This window comes from Salvia splendens, chromosome 11 (assembly GCF_004379255.2).
Source record: "Salvia splendens isolate huo1 chromosome 11, SspV2, whole genome shotgun sequence".
NCBI lineage: Eukaryota > Viridiplantae > Streptophyta > Magnoliopsida > Lamiales > Lamiaceae > Salvia > Salvia splendens.
Window position 1 is genome coordinate 21,438,484 of NC_056042.1, and position 16,284 is coordinate 21,454,767.

At 38.4% G+C, this 16,284-nt stretch overlaps 1 protein-coding gene and 1 pseudogene across 1 annotated transcript; both read right to left on the minus strand.

The window, feature by feature from the left end:
• LOC121754583 overlaps window positions 1-3,173 on the minus strand; it is a 28,347-nt pseudogene extending 25,174 nt beyond the window's left edge.
• Window positions 3,174-6,403: 3,230 nt separating this feature from the next.
• LOC121754584 lies at window positions 6,404-6,865 on the minus strand. The gene has a single exon (XM_042149919.1). It carries the CDS (start codon window positions 6,863-6,865, stop codon window positions 6,404-6,406), a length of 462 nt encoding a protein of 153 aa, XP_042005853.1.
• Between the last annotated feature and the right edge of the window lie 9,419 nt (window positions 6,866-16,284).

Consider the following 16,284-nt stretch of genomic DNA (forward strand, 5'->3'; position numbering starts at 1 on the left):
ACCAGTGGACTTCACCAAATCTTGGAACCAATCGATGTGTGGACAAATATGAAATGAACACCCGGAGTCCATTATCCAAGAACCCCTCTCAATTCTATCCACCACATTCATTACCTCTGGGAGATTCTCTACATCATCACTGATCTGGTTTGAGTGTGCCTTTCTCTCCTCAGCGTGCTTCTTCTTCCACCCATGGCAGTCCTTCTTCAAGTGACCGGACTTTTTACACCAAAAACATGAACGGGACTCCTTCATTCCAGGGTTTTGACCCTTATATTCATCACCCTTCTGCTTCTTAAATTTTTGCTTGCTGAACTTTCTGATATTGAGAGACTCAGCTGCGTTTTCAGAGGGTTTGCTGCCTCCCTTTTGCAACTCCTTAGCCATTAGCGCCGCATGAACCTCACTATACGTGATCACCTTGTCCCTTCCATATAGGATAGCATCCCTTAGTTGATCGTAGGAGTCAGGAAGAGCATTCAACACCAAGATTTCTTTATCCTCATCAACAATCTTGCAATCCACAGCTTCTAGATCATCTATAGACTTTGCAAAATCCTCAAGTTGTTCCACAATCGACTTATCCTCTGTGAAGCTGTATGAATATAACCTTCTCTTCATATATAGCCTATTAGCCAGAGATTTGGCCAGATAGACATCATCTAGCCGCTTTAAGATACCCGCAGCTGTTTTCTCTCCTTGCACTTCACGCAAGACTTTGTCTCCAAGATAAAGAATAACTGCGCTATGCGCCTTGAGCTGCATCTCCTCGATATTGGCCCGAGCTTTATCATCTAGCGCAGCATCTTTCCCCTTCCCATCTGACTCATCCGAAGCCAGAACCGAGGACAAGCCTTGCTGCACTAAAACCGCCCTCATCTTCATCTTCCACAAGCCATAATTGTTCCTTCCCGTGAACTTTTCGACGTCGAGTCTTGCTGCCATCTTCACACCGCTTGATCGATCCAGAGCCTTCCCACAGACGGCGCCAATTGTAACATTGGATGATCAAGCATGCAGATCAAAACCCTAAAGCAAAGCTTGTGTTAACCGAAGACAAGATGAGAAAGAAGAGAGTATATTTTTGTGAAGAACTTAAACTGGAAATTTTATTATTGTAACTACAGAAGATGCTAAACAAACTAAGAATTACAAGCATTTATACTAGCTACACAACAAAAAAAGAATCAAGAAATTCTCTCAAGAATGGGTTGAAAAACCGCAGCTAACAAACGAGCTCCAAACGGCTAGTAGCCGTTAGTCTCAACTAACTTTCAAACTTCCACTTCTTGATCTTGTATTGTAGTCTCCACTTGATCTTATCATGCATCCTCATTGCTTTGGAAAGCCTTATATTCATAACAATCAAGAAATACCAAACAACGAATATAACTCAGTATAGTCTAAAACCAATAAATGAATAAGCCAAATGTAATCGGAAATTATGTACTGTGTACCAAACTATATGTACGGAAAAGGAATATGAACACTTACAAAGTTCTTGCAAGCATCACATCTGGGGTGGTGTAAGTCCTTATAGCATGATTTATGGAAGGGATCATTTTTATAGATGGAAAACTGAAACAGAATTTGAGATAAGTCAGTTCATAAAGTTATGTAACTAGGTAACACTACCTCCGTCCCTAAACAATCTTTTTTTGTCATTTTGGTATGTATCCAATTCTATTTATAGAGTCATAAACACAACATATCACTGTCAATATATCGATTTATTTTCCATTTCTACCACATGGCCCGTTACTTTCTCTACTCATAATACACTTACTAATTATTACTAAGGTGGGACAGTTTCCCTACTCACAGTGATACACCAACCAGTTTTAATTAAAACACATAGCGCACCCATTAGGCCTGTTGTTTGGGGATGGAGGGAGTATCAAAGAGATATAGGGAATATAAACGAGGCACCTAGAAAGTCAGGAAATGAAACTACTCCGTAAAATATTCTAAGAACAGTTTAGCACCTCATAATCAGAAATTGCTTGATTGCAAGCATGACAACGGAAACATTTGGGATACCAAAAAGCTCCCAAGCAACTCAATTATCTTCCGGAGCCAATTTCAGTATTGCAACCAGCGCAGATTCTACACAAGATAAATAGGCCGGTCCATGAGAGTTAAATAAAGTATTCTTTGTCCAAAGAATAGCCAGCTCATACAATGAATATATTGAAAACTAAGTCATAACAAGCATGTTTCGAGCAAGTTCGTGACAATAGAATCTTGCTTTTGTATGCAAAAGCTCTACAATCCACTTTTTACCCAATTCAGTATTATTCGAGCAGTTTCGCACAAAAAAAAATCAGTATTATTATTAAATTATGTTTGCTGGTGCATTTATAAGATGTTATATAAACATTTAAATGCATAAGAAGTAAACAAAGCCTAAGTCTTTACTTAGTAGACCGGTTGTGGGCGGCGTCCACTTTAAAGTAACATGGTCAGTTCTATGCAATGCTTTGCAAAAGAGAAAGAAGAATTTCACAACTTAGATAAGCTTTGGCTACCTATCGTGAAAGGTTGCAACGTAAGTCCGTATATTTCTAAGTCTTACTGAAATAAGATGACGTTGGTGTGGTATAGCACTGAACAGATCTAACAGCAAGATGTGATGGCATCCCTCAATCTCTCGATCTTCATTGGTGAATTATATTCCAGGAGAAACTTGGATTTCAGATCTTCAAAGGTCGCCACATTGTACCCCGGAAGTAAGTCGTAACACTCTCGTGCTTTGTCTCTCAACGAAAAAGGAAAGAGAGCTCTCTTGATATTATCATGTGGCACATTCGCAGGTCTATGGGCTCTTCGTCTTCACGGCCATGGAACAAGGTGCCACCATTCACCAAGCTGGTGTAGTGAGGTGGGATGCTTATGTTGTCCGTAGCATAGGCAAAATTTCCCAGGTGATCAACAACCGATCTGACAGTATCGCCAAACTTTTCCACAGGAGGAGCATTGTCATTGTTCTCGACCATCGACTCAGCTTCTGAATCACTGCTACCACTCTCCAAATTTGTTTCAAAAATTGGATTTTCTCTCACAGGACTCTGATTGTCCTTGTCCTGATGTGTATCAATCACAGCTGAATTCTGTCCTCTTCTATGATGTATCAATAACCCAAATTGCGGTGTACCCTTAGATCTGGTTCGCATCCACTGTTTTTTTTTATTTTCTGTTTTCAATTTTCTAGAACACCTACACAACAGAAAAGAAACCAAGCACAACTCAAATATCCAATTCTACCGAAAGCGAGACTCTCGACAACTTCGGGGTTAGTCGTAGAAAAATTGTGTGCTTGAATGTGTACTAGCAAACTTAAACAAACACAAGAAGTTAGAAAAATATTACCACAAATAAAACACTCCTTCGTCTTCGAGTTCAGACGTGGTAGATGGCTATCACCCGTAAAAACACGAATTAAGTACCTATAAAATAAAATTAAAAAATATTAAATAAAAATAAAAATAAAACAGAAAGTTAAACAACCTATTGCCTTCCCCGGCAACGGCGCCAAAACTTGATGTGTAATTTTAGGTCTTTTTAAATCAGAATAGATATGCACTCAAGTTCACAAAATTATCCCTAATATTACCACTTTACTGCAAGAGTACAGCTTCGTGTGTAGTAATTTAAGGTGTCGATCCACAGGGAAGGTAAGTTCGTTTAACTCTAAATAAATAAAAATAACAGTAAAGATGAATGTTTTTGTTTGAAGTTTGTTTTCTGAAAATAATGAAAAATAAAGTTGAATTCAAATTAACACAAGTGAGACAATTGTTACTCCAAACACTTGTAAACAAGAAACGGATTAATCCTATGCATTCAATTCTATCTCATACGTTCGGGACAATTTAAAATTATTCACCCTGCAAGCACTAAACATGCTACGCATCAACTAGTCAAAGAATAGCTAAACACTTACTCTTTAAACCAAATTCAATAATCCTAAGAACCCTATGGAAGCGCGAGATTCAAAGTAAAATTGCAATTAAGATCAAAATCCATTATCAAGTTGTCATCTAAACAATTCTAATTGATAATTCATTACCACCACAATCCATCCCAATTCAAGCTAAAGAGGCATTAAATCAAGACTATAGAATTATCACTAAAGATGCACCTAAAGTAATAAATTCATTCAATTAAATAAGTAGTAATAACGAATATGAGATAAAAACGAGCATAGAATAAATCACGAAATCAAAATGTCATACTACGTGTTTGGAGTAACACAAGATTCTTAGCCTAACATAATTAAACCAAGAACAATGATAAATGGAGATAGAACCGTAGAAACCATGGAGTAAATTTGGAGTAGATGATGACTAGAATTTTCTCCTCTCCTTCTGTCTTTCTCACACTCAAAATTCCTCCAGAGCTTCTGCCGTCGTTTTTCTCCTTTCTCTAAAGTGGTGTCTGCTCTTTTTTTTCTCTCCAAAAATCTACTCCCCTCCAAACAGTGGCGTGTGCTGCCCCTTTTTATATGTTTTGGTTTCCTCCTCCAAGTAGGTCACGCCTCCTTTCCTCAAAAGTCTCTATCTACTTTATTATTTAATTATTTGCTAAGCTCACGTGTATAATTGCTGACCAAAACAAATAAAACTCAAATTACTCTTTGTACAATATGTATATCTCCAACTTACATGTACACATATCAATTAATAAATAATAATTAAACTTTAATGATTATTTGATATATGATTTAATATAAAAATTAGGAGAAATCTTGTAGTAGAATTAGCATTATTTGATTTACATCAAATACCCCCAAACTTAAGTTTTTGCTCGTCCTCGAGCAAGATAAGCAATCAAGCACAAAGGTTTTCAAATCATGACGAGACACATGAAATCCCCAAATTCATATCATAAAAACTCTCACAAGTCAAGAGATTACCTAAGCTAACTCTACATTCTCCTTTGAACATGACTTAGAATGAAAGTATGAACACAAACCAGCTCCCTAAGATCTAGTTATCCAACAAGCAATCCAAGTCCAAGCAATGACTCTAGTGTCTCAAACCATCGTTGCTAAATCATCAAAAGAAGTTCATTCGGCTATTCTTTATTTTAAATCTATAAGGTCTTTCCACAAAACTCAAAGTAGAACTCATCAACAAAATGTCAATACCTTTGCACAAATCAAAATATCTTTATTTGTGGTTGTAATGGGGCTTTTGGTTAAGGTAGGATATCAAATTTGGTTAGTAGCTCATTCCACCAAAATCAAGAATACTAGCACATCCCATAGGACAACATCTCTCAAAGCTCCATAATAATTAAGCATGAAATTTTCACAGCTTACCACCCCCAAACTTAAGATTTTTCAACATAACAAATCAAGCTACTATTTCTTTTCTTTCTTTCGAGCACTAATTTGAGTTTTTTTTTGCCTTGGGTTTTTCTTTATGAACAAGCCGCCTTCTTTATTTTCTTTCTTTTTTTTTTGAGATAGCAATTTTGTACTTTATTTCTCAAACATAAATTGGATATTACATAACAAGCATCTAAACTTATGACCTTTTTCTGGCCACCAATAGCAACTACCCAAAGATGTGCTAGCACCTCAATTTTAGTGACAAGGACTGAAAAGAAGGGCTAACAAAAGGATATATCATGTAGGCTAGTATAGTCACTTCAAAATTTTAACAAAGAAATTAGGCTATAAGGCTCAAACTGGCTCGCTAGGGGTTTATGTAGGGTCAGGCATGTGATATTTTGGCAATGAGGCTTTTAGTCCTAATGCCTAGATCATTTTTGTGCATCGACATCAACAAAATTAATTCAAATCCTACTCAAATTATGCAAATTAACCATATAGATTTTTTTTACTCATTTTTCAAAACCGAAATAGTTCTCTCTCCTTAGCTCAAGAAATCGAACACCAAAGAACACTACTCTTTCCTAAATTAAAAAGTAAGACTCCTTGTTCTCCAGAAGCAAGTAAGTGACAACTAAGTTCATAGCACAAGTTCACAGGAAAAGCTAAGTCCACTTAGTGACTTCCAACAAGTATGAGCAAGTAACAATCCATAGGAAATCATTCTAACATGCACACACAAAATTCAGAATTTCAAACCTCCCCCAAACTTAAATTCTACATTGTCCCCAAGGTAGAAGACAAATATAAGGTGGGTATAAAGATACTCCCCTGTCATTGTGAAGCTCATGGGTGGGTGGGTGGGTTGGGTGACTCTTTTTTCCAACAGCAGAGACACGACCTCCATCTTCACTCCTACACAAAAAAAATATTGAGGGAAAGAATTGAGCAAACAAAACCCCCAATATATGAAAGCAAAAACAAAAGAACAATAAAAGACTTGGGTTGCCTCCCAATCAGCGCCTTTTTTTTATAGTCGTTGGCTCGACCTTCTCCATCCTCAGTCTACACTTTCGGACTCTCTAGTGTGACAACCTCACTTGCTTCCTTACCACTTTCACCACCAACATAGGCCTTCAATCGTTGGCCATTAACCTTCCACAAATTGTCATTTTTCGGGTCTTGAATGTCAACAGCACCATAGGGGTACACCTTGTGCACCACATAGGGACCCCACCATCTTGACTTGAGTTTTCCCGGGAAGAGCTTTAGCCTAGAGTTGTACAAAAGAACCAGCTGTCCTTCATGAAATTGACGAGGCTTAATAGTTGCATCATGTATCTTCTTGGCACGTTCCTTGTAGAGATCAACACTCTCATAAGCGTGTAGCCTAAACTCATCAATCTCATTCATATCGAACATTCTCTTCTCGGCTGCAGCCTCATAGTCCAAGTTGAGCTTTTGCAAAGCCCAATATGCTTTATGCTCAAGTTCTACCGGCAAGTGACAAGCTTTTCCAAAAACCATCTTATATGGATTGGAGTCTTATAAGCCGTTCGATATGCCCAAAATGCATCATCTAACTTTTCCGCTCAATCTTTGCGAGACGGCTTAACTACCTTCTCCAACACCCTCTTGATCTCACGATTCGAAACTTCCACTTGGCCACTAGTTTGGGGATGGTATGGGGTAGCAATTTTATGCTGAACACCGTATTTGCTAAGGAGGTTTGCAAAAAGCTTATTGCAAAAATGTGTTCCTCCGTCACTGATGATAGCTCGTGGTGTCCCGAAGTGGTTAAAGATATGTTTCTTGATGAACTTCAAGACAACTTTGGCATCATTGGTTGCTGAGGCAACTGCCTCTACCCACTTAGATACATAATCAACAGCTACGAGAATGTACCGTTGCTCATTTGACTTGGGAAATGGTCCCATAAAGTCTATTCTCCACACATCAAAGAGTTCGACCTCGTGGATATTGTTCATTGGCCTTTCATTCCTCCACGAGATATTTCCTGTTCTTTAGCAACTATCACATCTCTCAACATAGGCCTTTGCATCCTTGAAGATCGATGGCCAAAAGAATCCGGATTGGAGGACTTTAAATGCAGTGCGATGTGCTCCAAAGTTGTCGCCATAGGCAGAATCATGGCAAGCGGACAAAATCTGATTGTGTTCATGCTCTCCCACACATCTCCGAATTATTCCATCGCTGCCAATACGAAAGAGGAATGGATCATCCCATACATACATGCTGGTGTCACTCAAAAACTTTTTCTTTTGGTTTGAAGAGAGCCCTTCCGGTGTGATACCCGAGGCAAGGTAATTTGCCAAGCAAGCAAACCACGGCATGTATGTTTCCCGAGTTGTCACTTGCAATACTTGCTCGTTAGGAAATTTCTCATTGATGACTTTTTCTTTTTCCTCTTGCGTCTCTTGCAGTCCTTCCAATCTTGAAAGATGGCCGACTACCACATTTTCAGATCCTTTCTTGTCTTTAATCTCAACATCAAACTCTTGCAATAGTAAGATCCATCTCACCAAACGAGGTTTGGCGTCCCTCTTGTTCATCAAATACTTAATAGCCGAATGGTCTGTGAAGACCACCACCCTCGTGCCTAATAAGTAAGTACGTAACTTCTCAAAAGCAAATATTACTGCTAGCATTTCCTTCTCCATCACTGTGTAATTCAACTGCGCATCATTGAGTACTTTGCTTGCGTAGTATATAGCGTGAAGGATCTTATCCTTTCTCTGGCCTAACACGGCCCCCACTGCATAGTAAGAAGCGTCACACATCAACTCAAATGGCTTCGACCAGTCTGGTGCGACTATTATGAGTGCTTCGACCAGCTTCATTTTCAACAGTTCAAATGCCTTAAGGCATGCATCATCAAAGACGAACTTGGCATCCTTCTCAAGTAAGTTGCACAATGGCTTTGCAATCTTTGAAAAGTCTTTAATAAACATTCTGTAGAATCCCGCATGGCATAGGAAACTACGGATACGTTCGTTGGGGTGGCAACTTTGATATCACATCTATCATGGCCTTATCCATCTCCAACCCCAACTCTGACACTTTGTGTCCTAACACTATGCCCTCTCTTACCATGAATTGGCATTTCTCCCAATTGAGAACGAGATTAGATTCTTCGTATCTTTGCAGAACTCGTCTAAAATTGTCTAAACATTGGTCGAAGGATGACCCAAAAACGGAGAAGTCATCCATGAATATTTCCATGATATCTTCATTCATGTCACTGAATATCGCCATCATACACCGCTGAAATATTGCCGGTGCAGTGCATAGGCCAAATGGCATACGAATGTAATCATAAGTACCAATTGGGCAAGTGAATGTACCCTGAGTATCCATCCAAAAACCAATAATGGCAAAGGGAAGTGATCCATCCAAAAAGGGAAGTGATCTTTCGAGGCAATCGTGATCTGATTCTGATTTATAAAGACCTGAATGTACCCTGAGTACCCTGAGTGATCTTTCTTGATCTTCCGGGGCAATCGTGATCTGATTGTACCCTGAGTATCCATCCAAAAAACAATAATGGGAATATCCCGCAATTCTGTCAAGCAACTGGTCCATGAATGGCAAAGGGAAGTGATCTTTTCTTGTTTCCTTATTCAATCTCCTATAATCCATGCACACTCTCCACGAATTAACCAATCTTGTTGCCATGACTTCATTCTTCTCATTAACTGTGACAGTTATTCCCCCTTTCTTTGATACACAGTGCACCGGACTTACCCACTCACTTTCGGATATGGGGTAAATCATCCTAAAATCTAATAGCTTTTTAACTTCTTTTTCAACCACTTCTTGCATGAGTGGGTTCAGCCTCCTTTGCCTATCTCTAACTGGTTTAGCCCCTTCTTCTAGCAGAATTTTGTGCATGCATATTGCTGGGCTTATCCCTTTAATGTCGGCTATAGACCATCCTAGAGCTCGTTTATGCTTCTTCAATAGTTCTATCAATTTTTCCTCTTCATCAACACTAAGTTCTGCTGAAACTACAACTGGTAAAGTCTCATCTTTCTCCAATAATGCGTATTTGACATTGTTTGGGAGTGGTTTCAACTCAAGCTTGAGGGGCACTTCAATTGATGGTCTCAAATCTGCAACACATGTGTCAATCACAATTTGTTCCTTTGAGCTCGATTGATCGACTTGTTCTCCATCCATGACATCGATACTCATCTTGAATGTGGAGCCAAAGTCTCTTTCCAGACTTCTCTTTTCAAACACACTTCCTTCAATTCTAGCAGAATAACACGACTTATCAAAAATGCAGCTGTCTAAGACATCAACTCAAAAACATGCCTTTGCATCAGTAGGATGTTTTATCGCCTTCTCAACATTGATGGTCAATTGCTCACCATTAATTCTGAATGTAACAGAGTTATCCTTTGCTCCAAGCAATACATCTCCCGTTGTTAGAAATGGTCTACCAAACAAAATTGGCACTTCTTTATCTTCTGGCATGTCGAGCATAATAAAATCAACGGGAATGATGAACTTATCGATTTTAACCAAGACATCCTCAACAATTCTAGTGGGCTTCACTATGGAGTGATCAGCCAATTGTAGAGCGATGTCGATAGACCCCATTCTTTCCTCCAAACCATTGGCACGAGCAGTTTTCAATGCCATCAGTGAGATCCCTGAACCTTGGTCCAATAAACACTTTATCAAAATCATGTTACCAATTTCACATGGTATGATGCAACCTCCTGGATCTCTGATGTGTAATTTTCGAGTTCAAATATTAATGGTAAAGTTCACACAAGCTTAATAAATTGACTCTAATATTACAACGAATCTGCAAGAATACAGAGCCGATTGTAGTACTTCGAGTGTCGATCCACAGGGAGGCGTAGGCTATTTAATTCGAGATTGATAAGATTAATAAACAAATTGAAAACCAAAGAATGAAAATAGAGAAACTCAAGAGATAGAGAACGTTGCTCCTAATATGCTCCAGATGTGAATTAACTTAACGGACCAATTAACTTATGGATTAACGATTAATCTAATGAAAGTTGTAATAATCTCGTTCATTCTACTCACACTGAACATGTTCATAGATGCTTGAATTTAACCTTGCTGAACACTAAGATCAAATCCGTACTCGTCGAATTATCACTCCTACAGACACATAGTGAGCTCTAATCCAACTTCTACGTTCCAACGTACATGATTCATTTTCAAAATCAATTAAACATTCCTACAGAAGCATAGTAAATATCCAACAATTATTGTAACGACATGTAAATTAACTTATCTAAGATTCATACGTTGAACACGATACGAATCTTAAACTCTTTATCTACGTTTCCACCTTTTAACCAAGTTAAAGAGACATTGGCTAAAAGACAAGATTGAATCATAAATCAGGCCGGAATTATAATTCAATGTAAAAAGCACCGTAGAAAAGATCATAAATTAATATTAATCCATAGAATCCAAACTTAATTCACATCTTTCGCAAATTAGGAGCAACGTAAAGAGCTTAGCCTAAACACATGGTAATAATAACAATTAAAACCGTAGGAAGCATGCTCTTGTTGAGTGGAATGGAGATATGGAGATGGATTGTTGGAATGTTGGTCGGAATTTCTTCCTTCTCTTCTTCCTCATCTCTTTCTCTCCTTCCTACTCACTTTCTCCTCTGCAAAAATCCCCCCTTTTCCTTCTGATTTAGTCCTCTTTAATCCCTTCAATTGCTGAATTAACCGCCAAATAGCAGTTGCACGACTAAAACGCCCGACCGGGCGAAAGGCTTCTGGGCTATCGCGGTGAGACGCCCGACCGGGCGTTCCGAGCCATGAAAATCGCCCGACCGGGCGATAAATCTATCCTCTCGCTGCCTTCCGGAAATCACCCGGCCGGGTGGACAATTTTTATAGCTTCCTGCGCAGATTTTCACCATCCGAGCTTCCTTCTTTGTTTCAGCATTTATTCCTCTTCCTACACCACAAAACATACTTTTGCAAGTATCAAACTATATAAATCATGTAAAGTTAGGGTAATAAGAATGTACAATTTGATTGACATCAAATACCCCCAAACTTATTTGCTTGCTCATCCTCGAGCAAGATCACATCCAACCCAAAACTTTAACACTCAGCTCACAAAAGTTTTTCATAAAAGTGAATCACGTAGAGACATGAATGACAAGATCTAAATCCCCAACATTTCCAATCAAGATTTCCCACTCTCATGAACCATCACTTATCAACCTAGAACTTCAAGTCAAGGTGCATTTGAAAGTAAGTCCAAACATGTGATCATACAACTCAAACCGTCATCATTGACTCGTCAAGCATTACTTACCACATAGACTCGCGGATTTCATATCAAACTTTTTTAACTCTACCAAGCTGTTTACAAAACATCCACAGGCATCAACGATAAGGTCTAAGGTCTTATTTCAAGGTTGTAATGGGGCTAGGGACGAGGTAGGATAGATATGGATAGTGAGCTCAAAGGCTACACATTTGAGTGCCAAATTCTTCCCTCCTACAACTTCCTTCCAAAGATCGAACAACAAAAATTTACAACCAAACTCACACTCCCCCAAATTTGAGATCTATTCTAGACAAGATTACATCATACAAATATATAAGCTCTATCTTTATTTCATCAAACTTTTTCTTTTTTTTTTTTGAAAAGACCTCGACTTTTACAAATTTGGAGGTCGTCTTTTTCTTTTCCAAGAACTTCATTCTTTTCACATTACATCAAGTCTAGAAAGTGTCTACTCTCTTACAATTCACCACCCAACACACCAACTCAAACCACAAAGCTCAAACTCATATTTAGCACCCAAATAGTAGCAAGGTCTATTGATGAGGCTAAAATGAGGCTTATTTCTGTAGCTAAGTGATTGGCTAAGTGTTTACACAAATAGTAGGGAATTAAGCTCAAAGTGGCTTCTAGAGGATCATTTGATGGACTAGGCATGTGATCATTTGGCCATGGAGTTCATCCTAGTGCCTTATCCTCCCAAATCATTAACACACATGAATGCAAGCACTTCACTCGATAAAGCAAATCAATCCAAAATAATTTCCACAAGACATGCGATTTTCATACTCTCCTCAACTCAAGAAATCGATTGTAATCACAACATGCACTTTCAAATAAATTCATGCACAAATTTCATTCAACCTAAGCTTCAAAGATCAAGTAAAATCAAGCGAGATTTCCCAACCAGTAAGCCGAAGATAAAGCATGCACCCGTTAATTACATGATTCAAAACACCTTTATCATACAATACAACCAAAAAACATGCATCAAACATAAAAATCATTCACAATCCCACCCACACTTGAATGCTACATTGTCCTCAATGTATGCAAAGAAGAACATATAAAGTAAAGGGAAAGAAGACTCCCCCAAACTTGGCGTGATATCCAAAGTGCATTCGGGTGGGTGGGTGTATTTTCCTTTTAGGTGTGCTTCCTCATAAGCTCGAATGTGAATCCTATCTCCACGTTGCTCCTACAAAAAGAAAAATTAAAACCACAAAAAGAAAACAAAATACTCAATTCATAAAAATACATCGAAGGAAAGAATTGAGCGAGCAAAACCCTCGATTTATTAAGAGAAAATAAAGAAAACTAAAAACTCATTGGGTTGCCTCCCAACTAGCGCCTTTATTTAAAGTCGTTGGCTCGACTTAGTCTTCTAGCTACAACTCTGAAACAAAAATAAAATGTTAGAAAACTATACAAAAATAAAAAACAAAAAGAATCCTAAATTAAATAACCAGTTGCTTCCCCGGCAACGGCGCCAAAACTTGATGTGTAATTTTTGAGTTCAAATATTAATGGTAAAGTTCACACAAGTTTAATAAATTGACTCTAATATTACAATGAATCTGCAAGAATACAGAGCCGATTGTAGTACTTCGAGTGTCGATCCACAGGGAGGCGTAGGTATTTAATTCGAGATTGATAAGATTAATAAACAAATTGAAAACTAAAGAATGAAAATAGAGAAACTCAAGAGATAGAGAACGTTGCTCCTAATATGCTCCAAATGTGAATTAACTTAACGGACCAATTAACTTATGGATTAACGATTAATTTAATGAAAGTTGTAATAATCTAGTTCATTCTACTCACACTGAACATGTTCATAGATGCTTGAATTTAACCTTGCTGAACACTAAGATCAAATTCGTACTCGTCGAATTATCACTCCTACAGACACATAGTAAGCTCTAATCCAACTTCTACATTCCAACGTACATGATTCATTTACAAAATCAATTAAACATTCCTACAGAAGCATAATAAATATCCAACAATTATTGTAACGACATGTAAATTAACTTATCCAAGATTCATACGTTGAACACGATACGAATCTTAAACTCTTTATCTACGTTTCCACCTTTTAACCAAGTTAAAGAGACATTGGCTAAAAGACAAGATTGAATCATAAATCAGGCCGGAATTATAATTCAATGTAAAAAGTACCGTAGAAAAGATCATAAATTAATATTAATCCATAGAATCCAAACTTAATTCACATCTTTCGCAAATTAGGAGCAACGTAAAGAGCTTAGCCTAAACACATGGTAATAATAACAATTAAAACCGTAGGAAGCATGCTCTTGTTGAGTGGAATGGAGATATGGAGACGAATTGTCGGAATGTTGGTCAGAATTTATTATTTCTCTTCTTCCTCCTCTCTTTCTCTCCTTCCTACTCACTTTCTCCTCTGCAAAAATCCCCCATTTTCCTTCTGATTTCGTCCTCTTTAATCCCTTCAATTGCTGAATTAACCGCCAAATAGAAGTTGCACGACTAAAACGCCCGATCGGGCGAATTTAAAAGAGAGAAACGCCCGACCGGGCGAAAGGCTTCTGGGCTATCGCGGTGAGACGCCCGACCGGGCGTTCCGAGCCATGAAAATCGCCCGACCGGGCGATAAATCTGTCCTCTCGCTGCCTTCCGTAAATCACCCGGCCGGGTGGACAATTTTTATAGCTTCCTGCACAGATTTTCACCATTCGAGCTTCCTTCTTTGTTTCAGCATTTATTCCTCTTCCTACACCACAAAACATACTTTTGCAAGCATCAAACTATATAAATCATGTAAAGTTAGGGTAATAAGAATGTACAATTTGATTCACATCAATCTATTCTCTTCGTCGGCATGATTTCAGATATCAGCTGTGAGCAATTCGTGCTCAATGCAACAATCCCCTCATCCTGAAGTTTCTCCTTGTTCGCCATCATGTCTTTGAAGAACTTGGAGAATCTCGGGAAATTGGTGAAAAGATCCACCAATGAGATGTCTACATTCACCTTTCTAATCACATTCATCATCCACTCAAAACTCTTTTCTTGCCGCACCCGCTTCTTTCTCGTGAATGGATATGGAGGCGGTGGAATGTCGTTAGGAATACTGGACTTGCTCTTCTTAGGTTCCGTCTCATTGACCTTTTTGTCTTTCTCTCCTGCTGTAAGTCTTCCTTTTAACTTAGATTCATCGCCTTGTTCCTTGCTGCCGGATGCAGCCTGTTCTCGACCATGTTGGGCATCCTGCACCAACGCGGGATTTCCATTACATGCCTCGTCCGCCCTTGCGTGCGAGGAATGCAAGCCTAACATCTCGTCCGCCCCTGCGTGCGAGATGCCGGAAGTACCTGTTACGGTTTTGTATACTAGAAATCACCTTTCGAGTGATTGCATACTGTAAAACTCTAATGTTTATTTTCCAATAAATACTACAGATTATTTTTGTCATAACGTTGTTATGTTTTACATTTAATGGTTGTTTATTGCATATTTAAATGTATAAGCAAACGTAACAAAGTCTAAGTCTTTGTTTTAGTAGACCGGTTGTGGGCGTCGTCCAATTTAAGGTAACACGGTCAGTTTTAAACAAAGAAAAATAAGAATTTCACAACCTAGATAGGCCTAGACTACCTATCGCGAAAGGTTGCAATGTCAGTCCGATTATTTCTAAGCCTTATTGAAATAAGATGACGTTGGTGTGGTATAGCACTGTATGGATCTAACAGCAAGACGAGTCTTTATGCTATCTACTGAAAGACGAGGTCTTGATAATTAATTTCTTAATCAATGTACGTTAGCATTGAGCATACGATATTGAGTATCCACTACTTTGACTTACCACATGTGTGAGTTTTTCGTAACCCAACGATCCAGGAATATTGGGTAGTGGTGATCATTATCTAGAGGTGCTAGGATTGCTATTAGGTTGAAACGTGCGCGAGGAGTGTCTCGTTTGATAACATCCACAAGAGGAGCTCGAAACAAGGTTTTATTATTCGGAACCTAACTAGTTGGAGTTTAATTACTCTATGAATAATAAATAAGAGTTTCTTGCTAAGTCCACTCTTGGAATTGAAATATGTTAATTAATTAAGTCTATAGCAAACATTAATTAATTAATGGATGTTTCTATCTTAAGCGCGGGAAATAAATCAAATGCAATTAAAGGAAACCCGGAATACTTGTAATTTCGGATTTGGAAGGCAGTGCAATATTACTTCTGTGGTGGCTGCTCGTAATATTCCAATATAAGCTTATATTAAATTGTGGGTTCAATTTAATTAGTAAAAAGCTTCTTGGGTGAGGCTTGTTCCAAATTCTTCCTTAGATCCATGAATGGGCCAAATGTGTGACTTAATATAAATAGGAGAATAAAGGAGACAGAAATCACTTTTTTGAATACACAAAAATTTCGTCCCCCTCTAGAAAGAGAGAGCTCGAAATTTGTGCTTCCTCCGTGAGCAGTTTTTGTCTTCCATTATTCGAGTCCTAGTACGTTGGTGAGATTTGCCCACACAAATATCAGCGTATAGTCCGGGACACCAGTCAGAAGATCCGAGGTCTTTTATTGAAGATCTTCACATGGAGACGGAGCAAGCCATCATCAATTTTAA

Excerpts from the sequence above, each read along its gene's own strand:
- LOC121754584 (XM_042149919.1), bottom strand. The coding sequence starts at position 6,865 with ATGGTTTTTGGAAAAGCTTGTCACTTGCCGGTAGAACTTGAGCATAAA.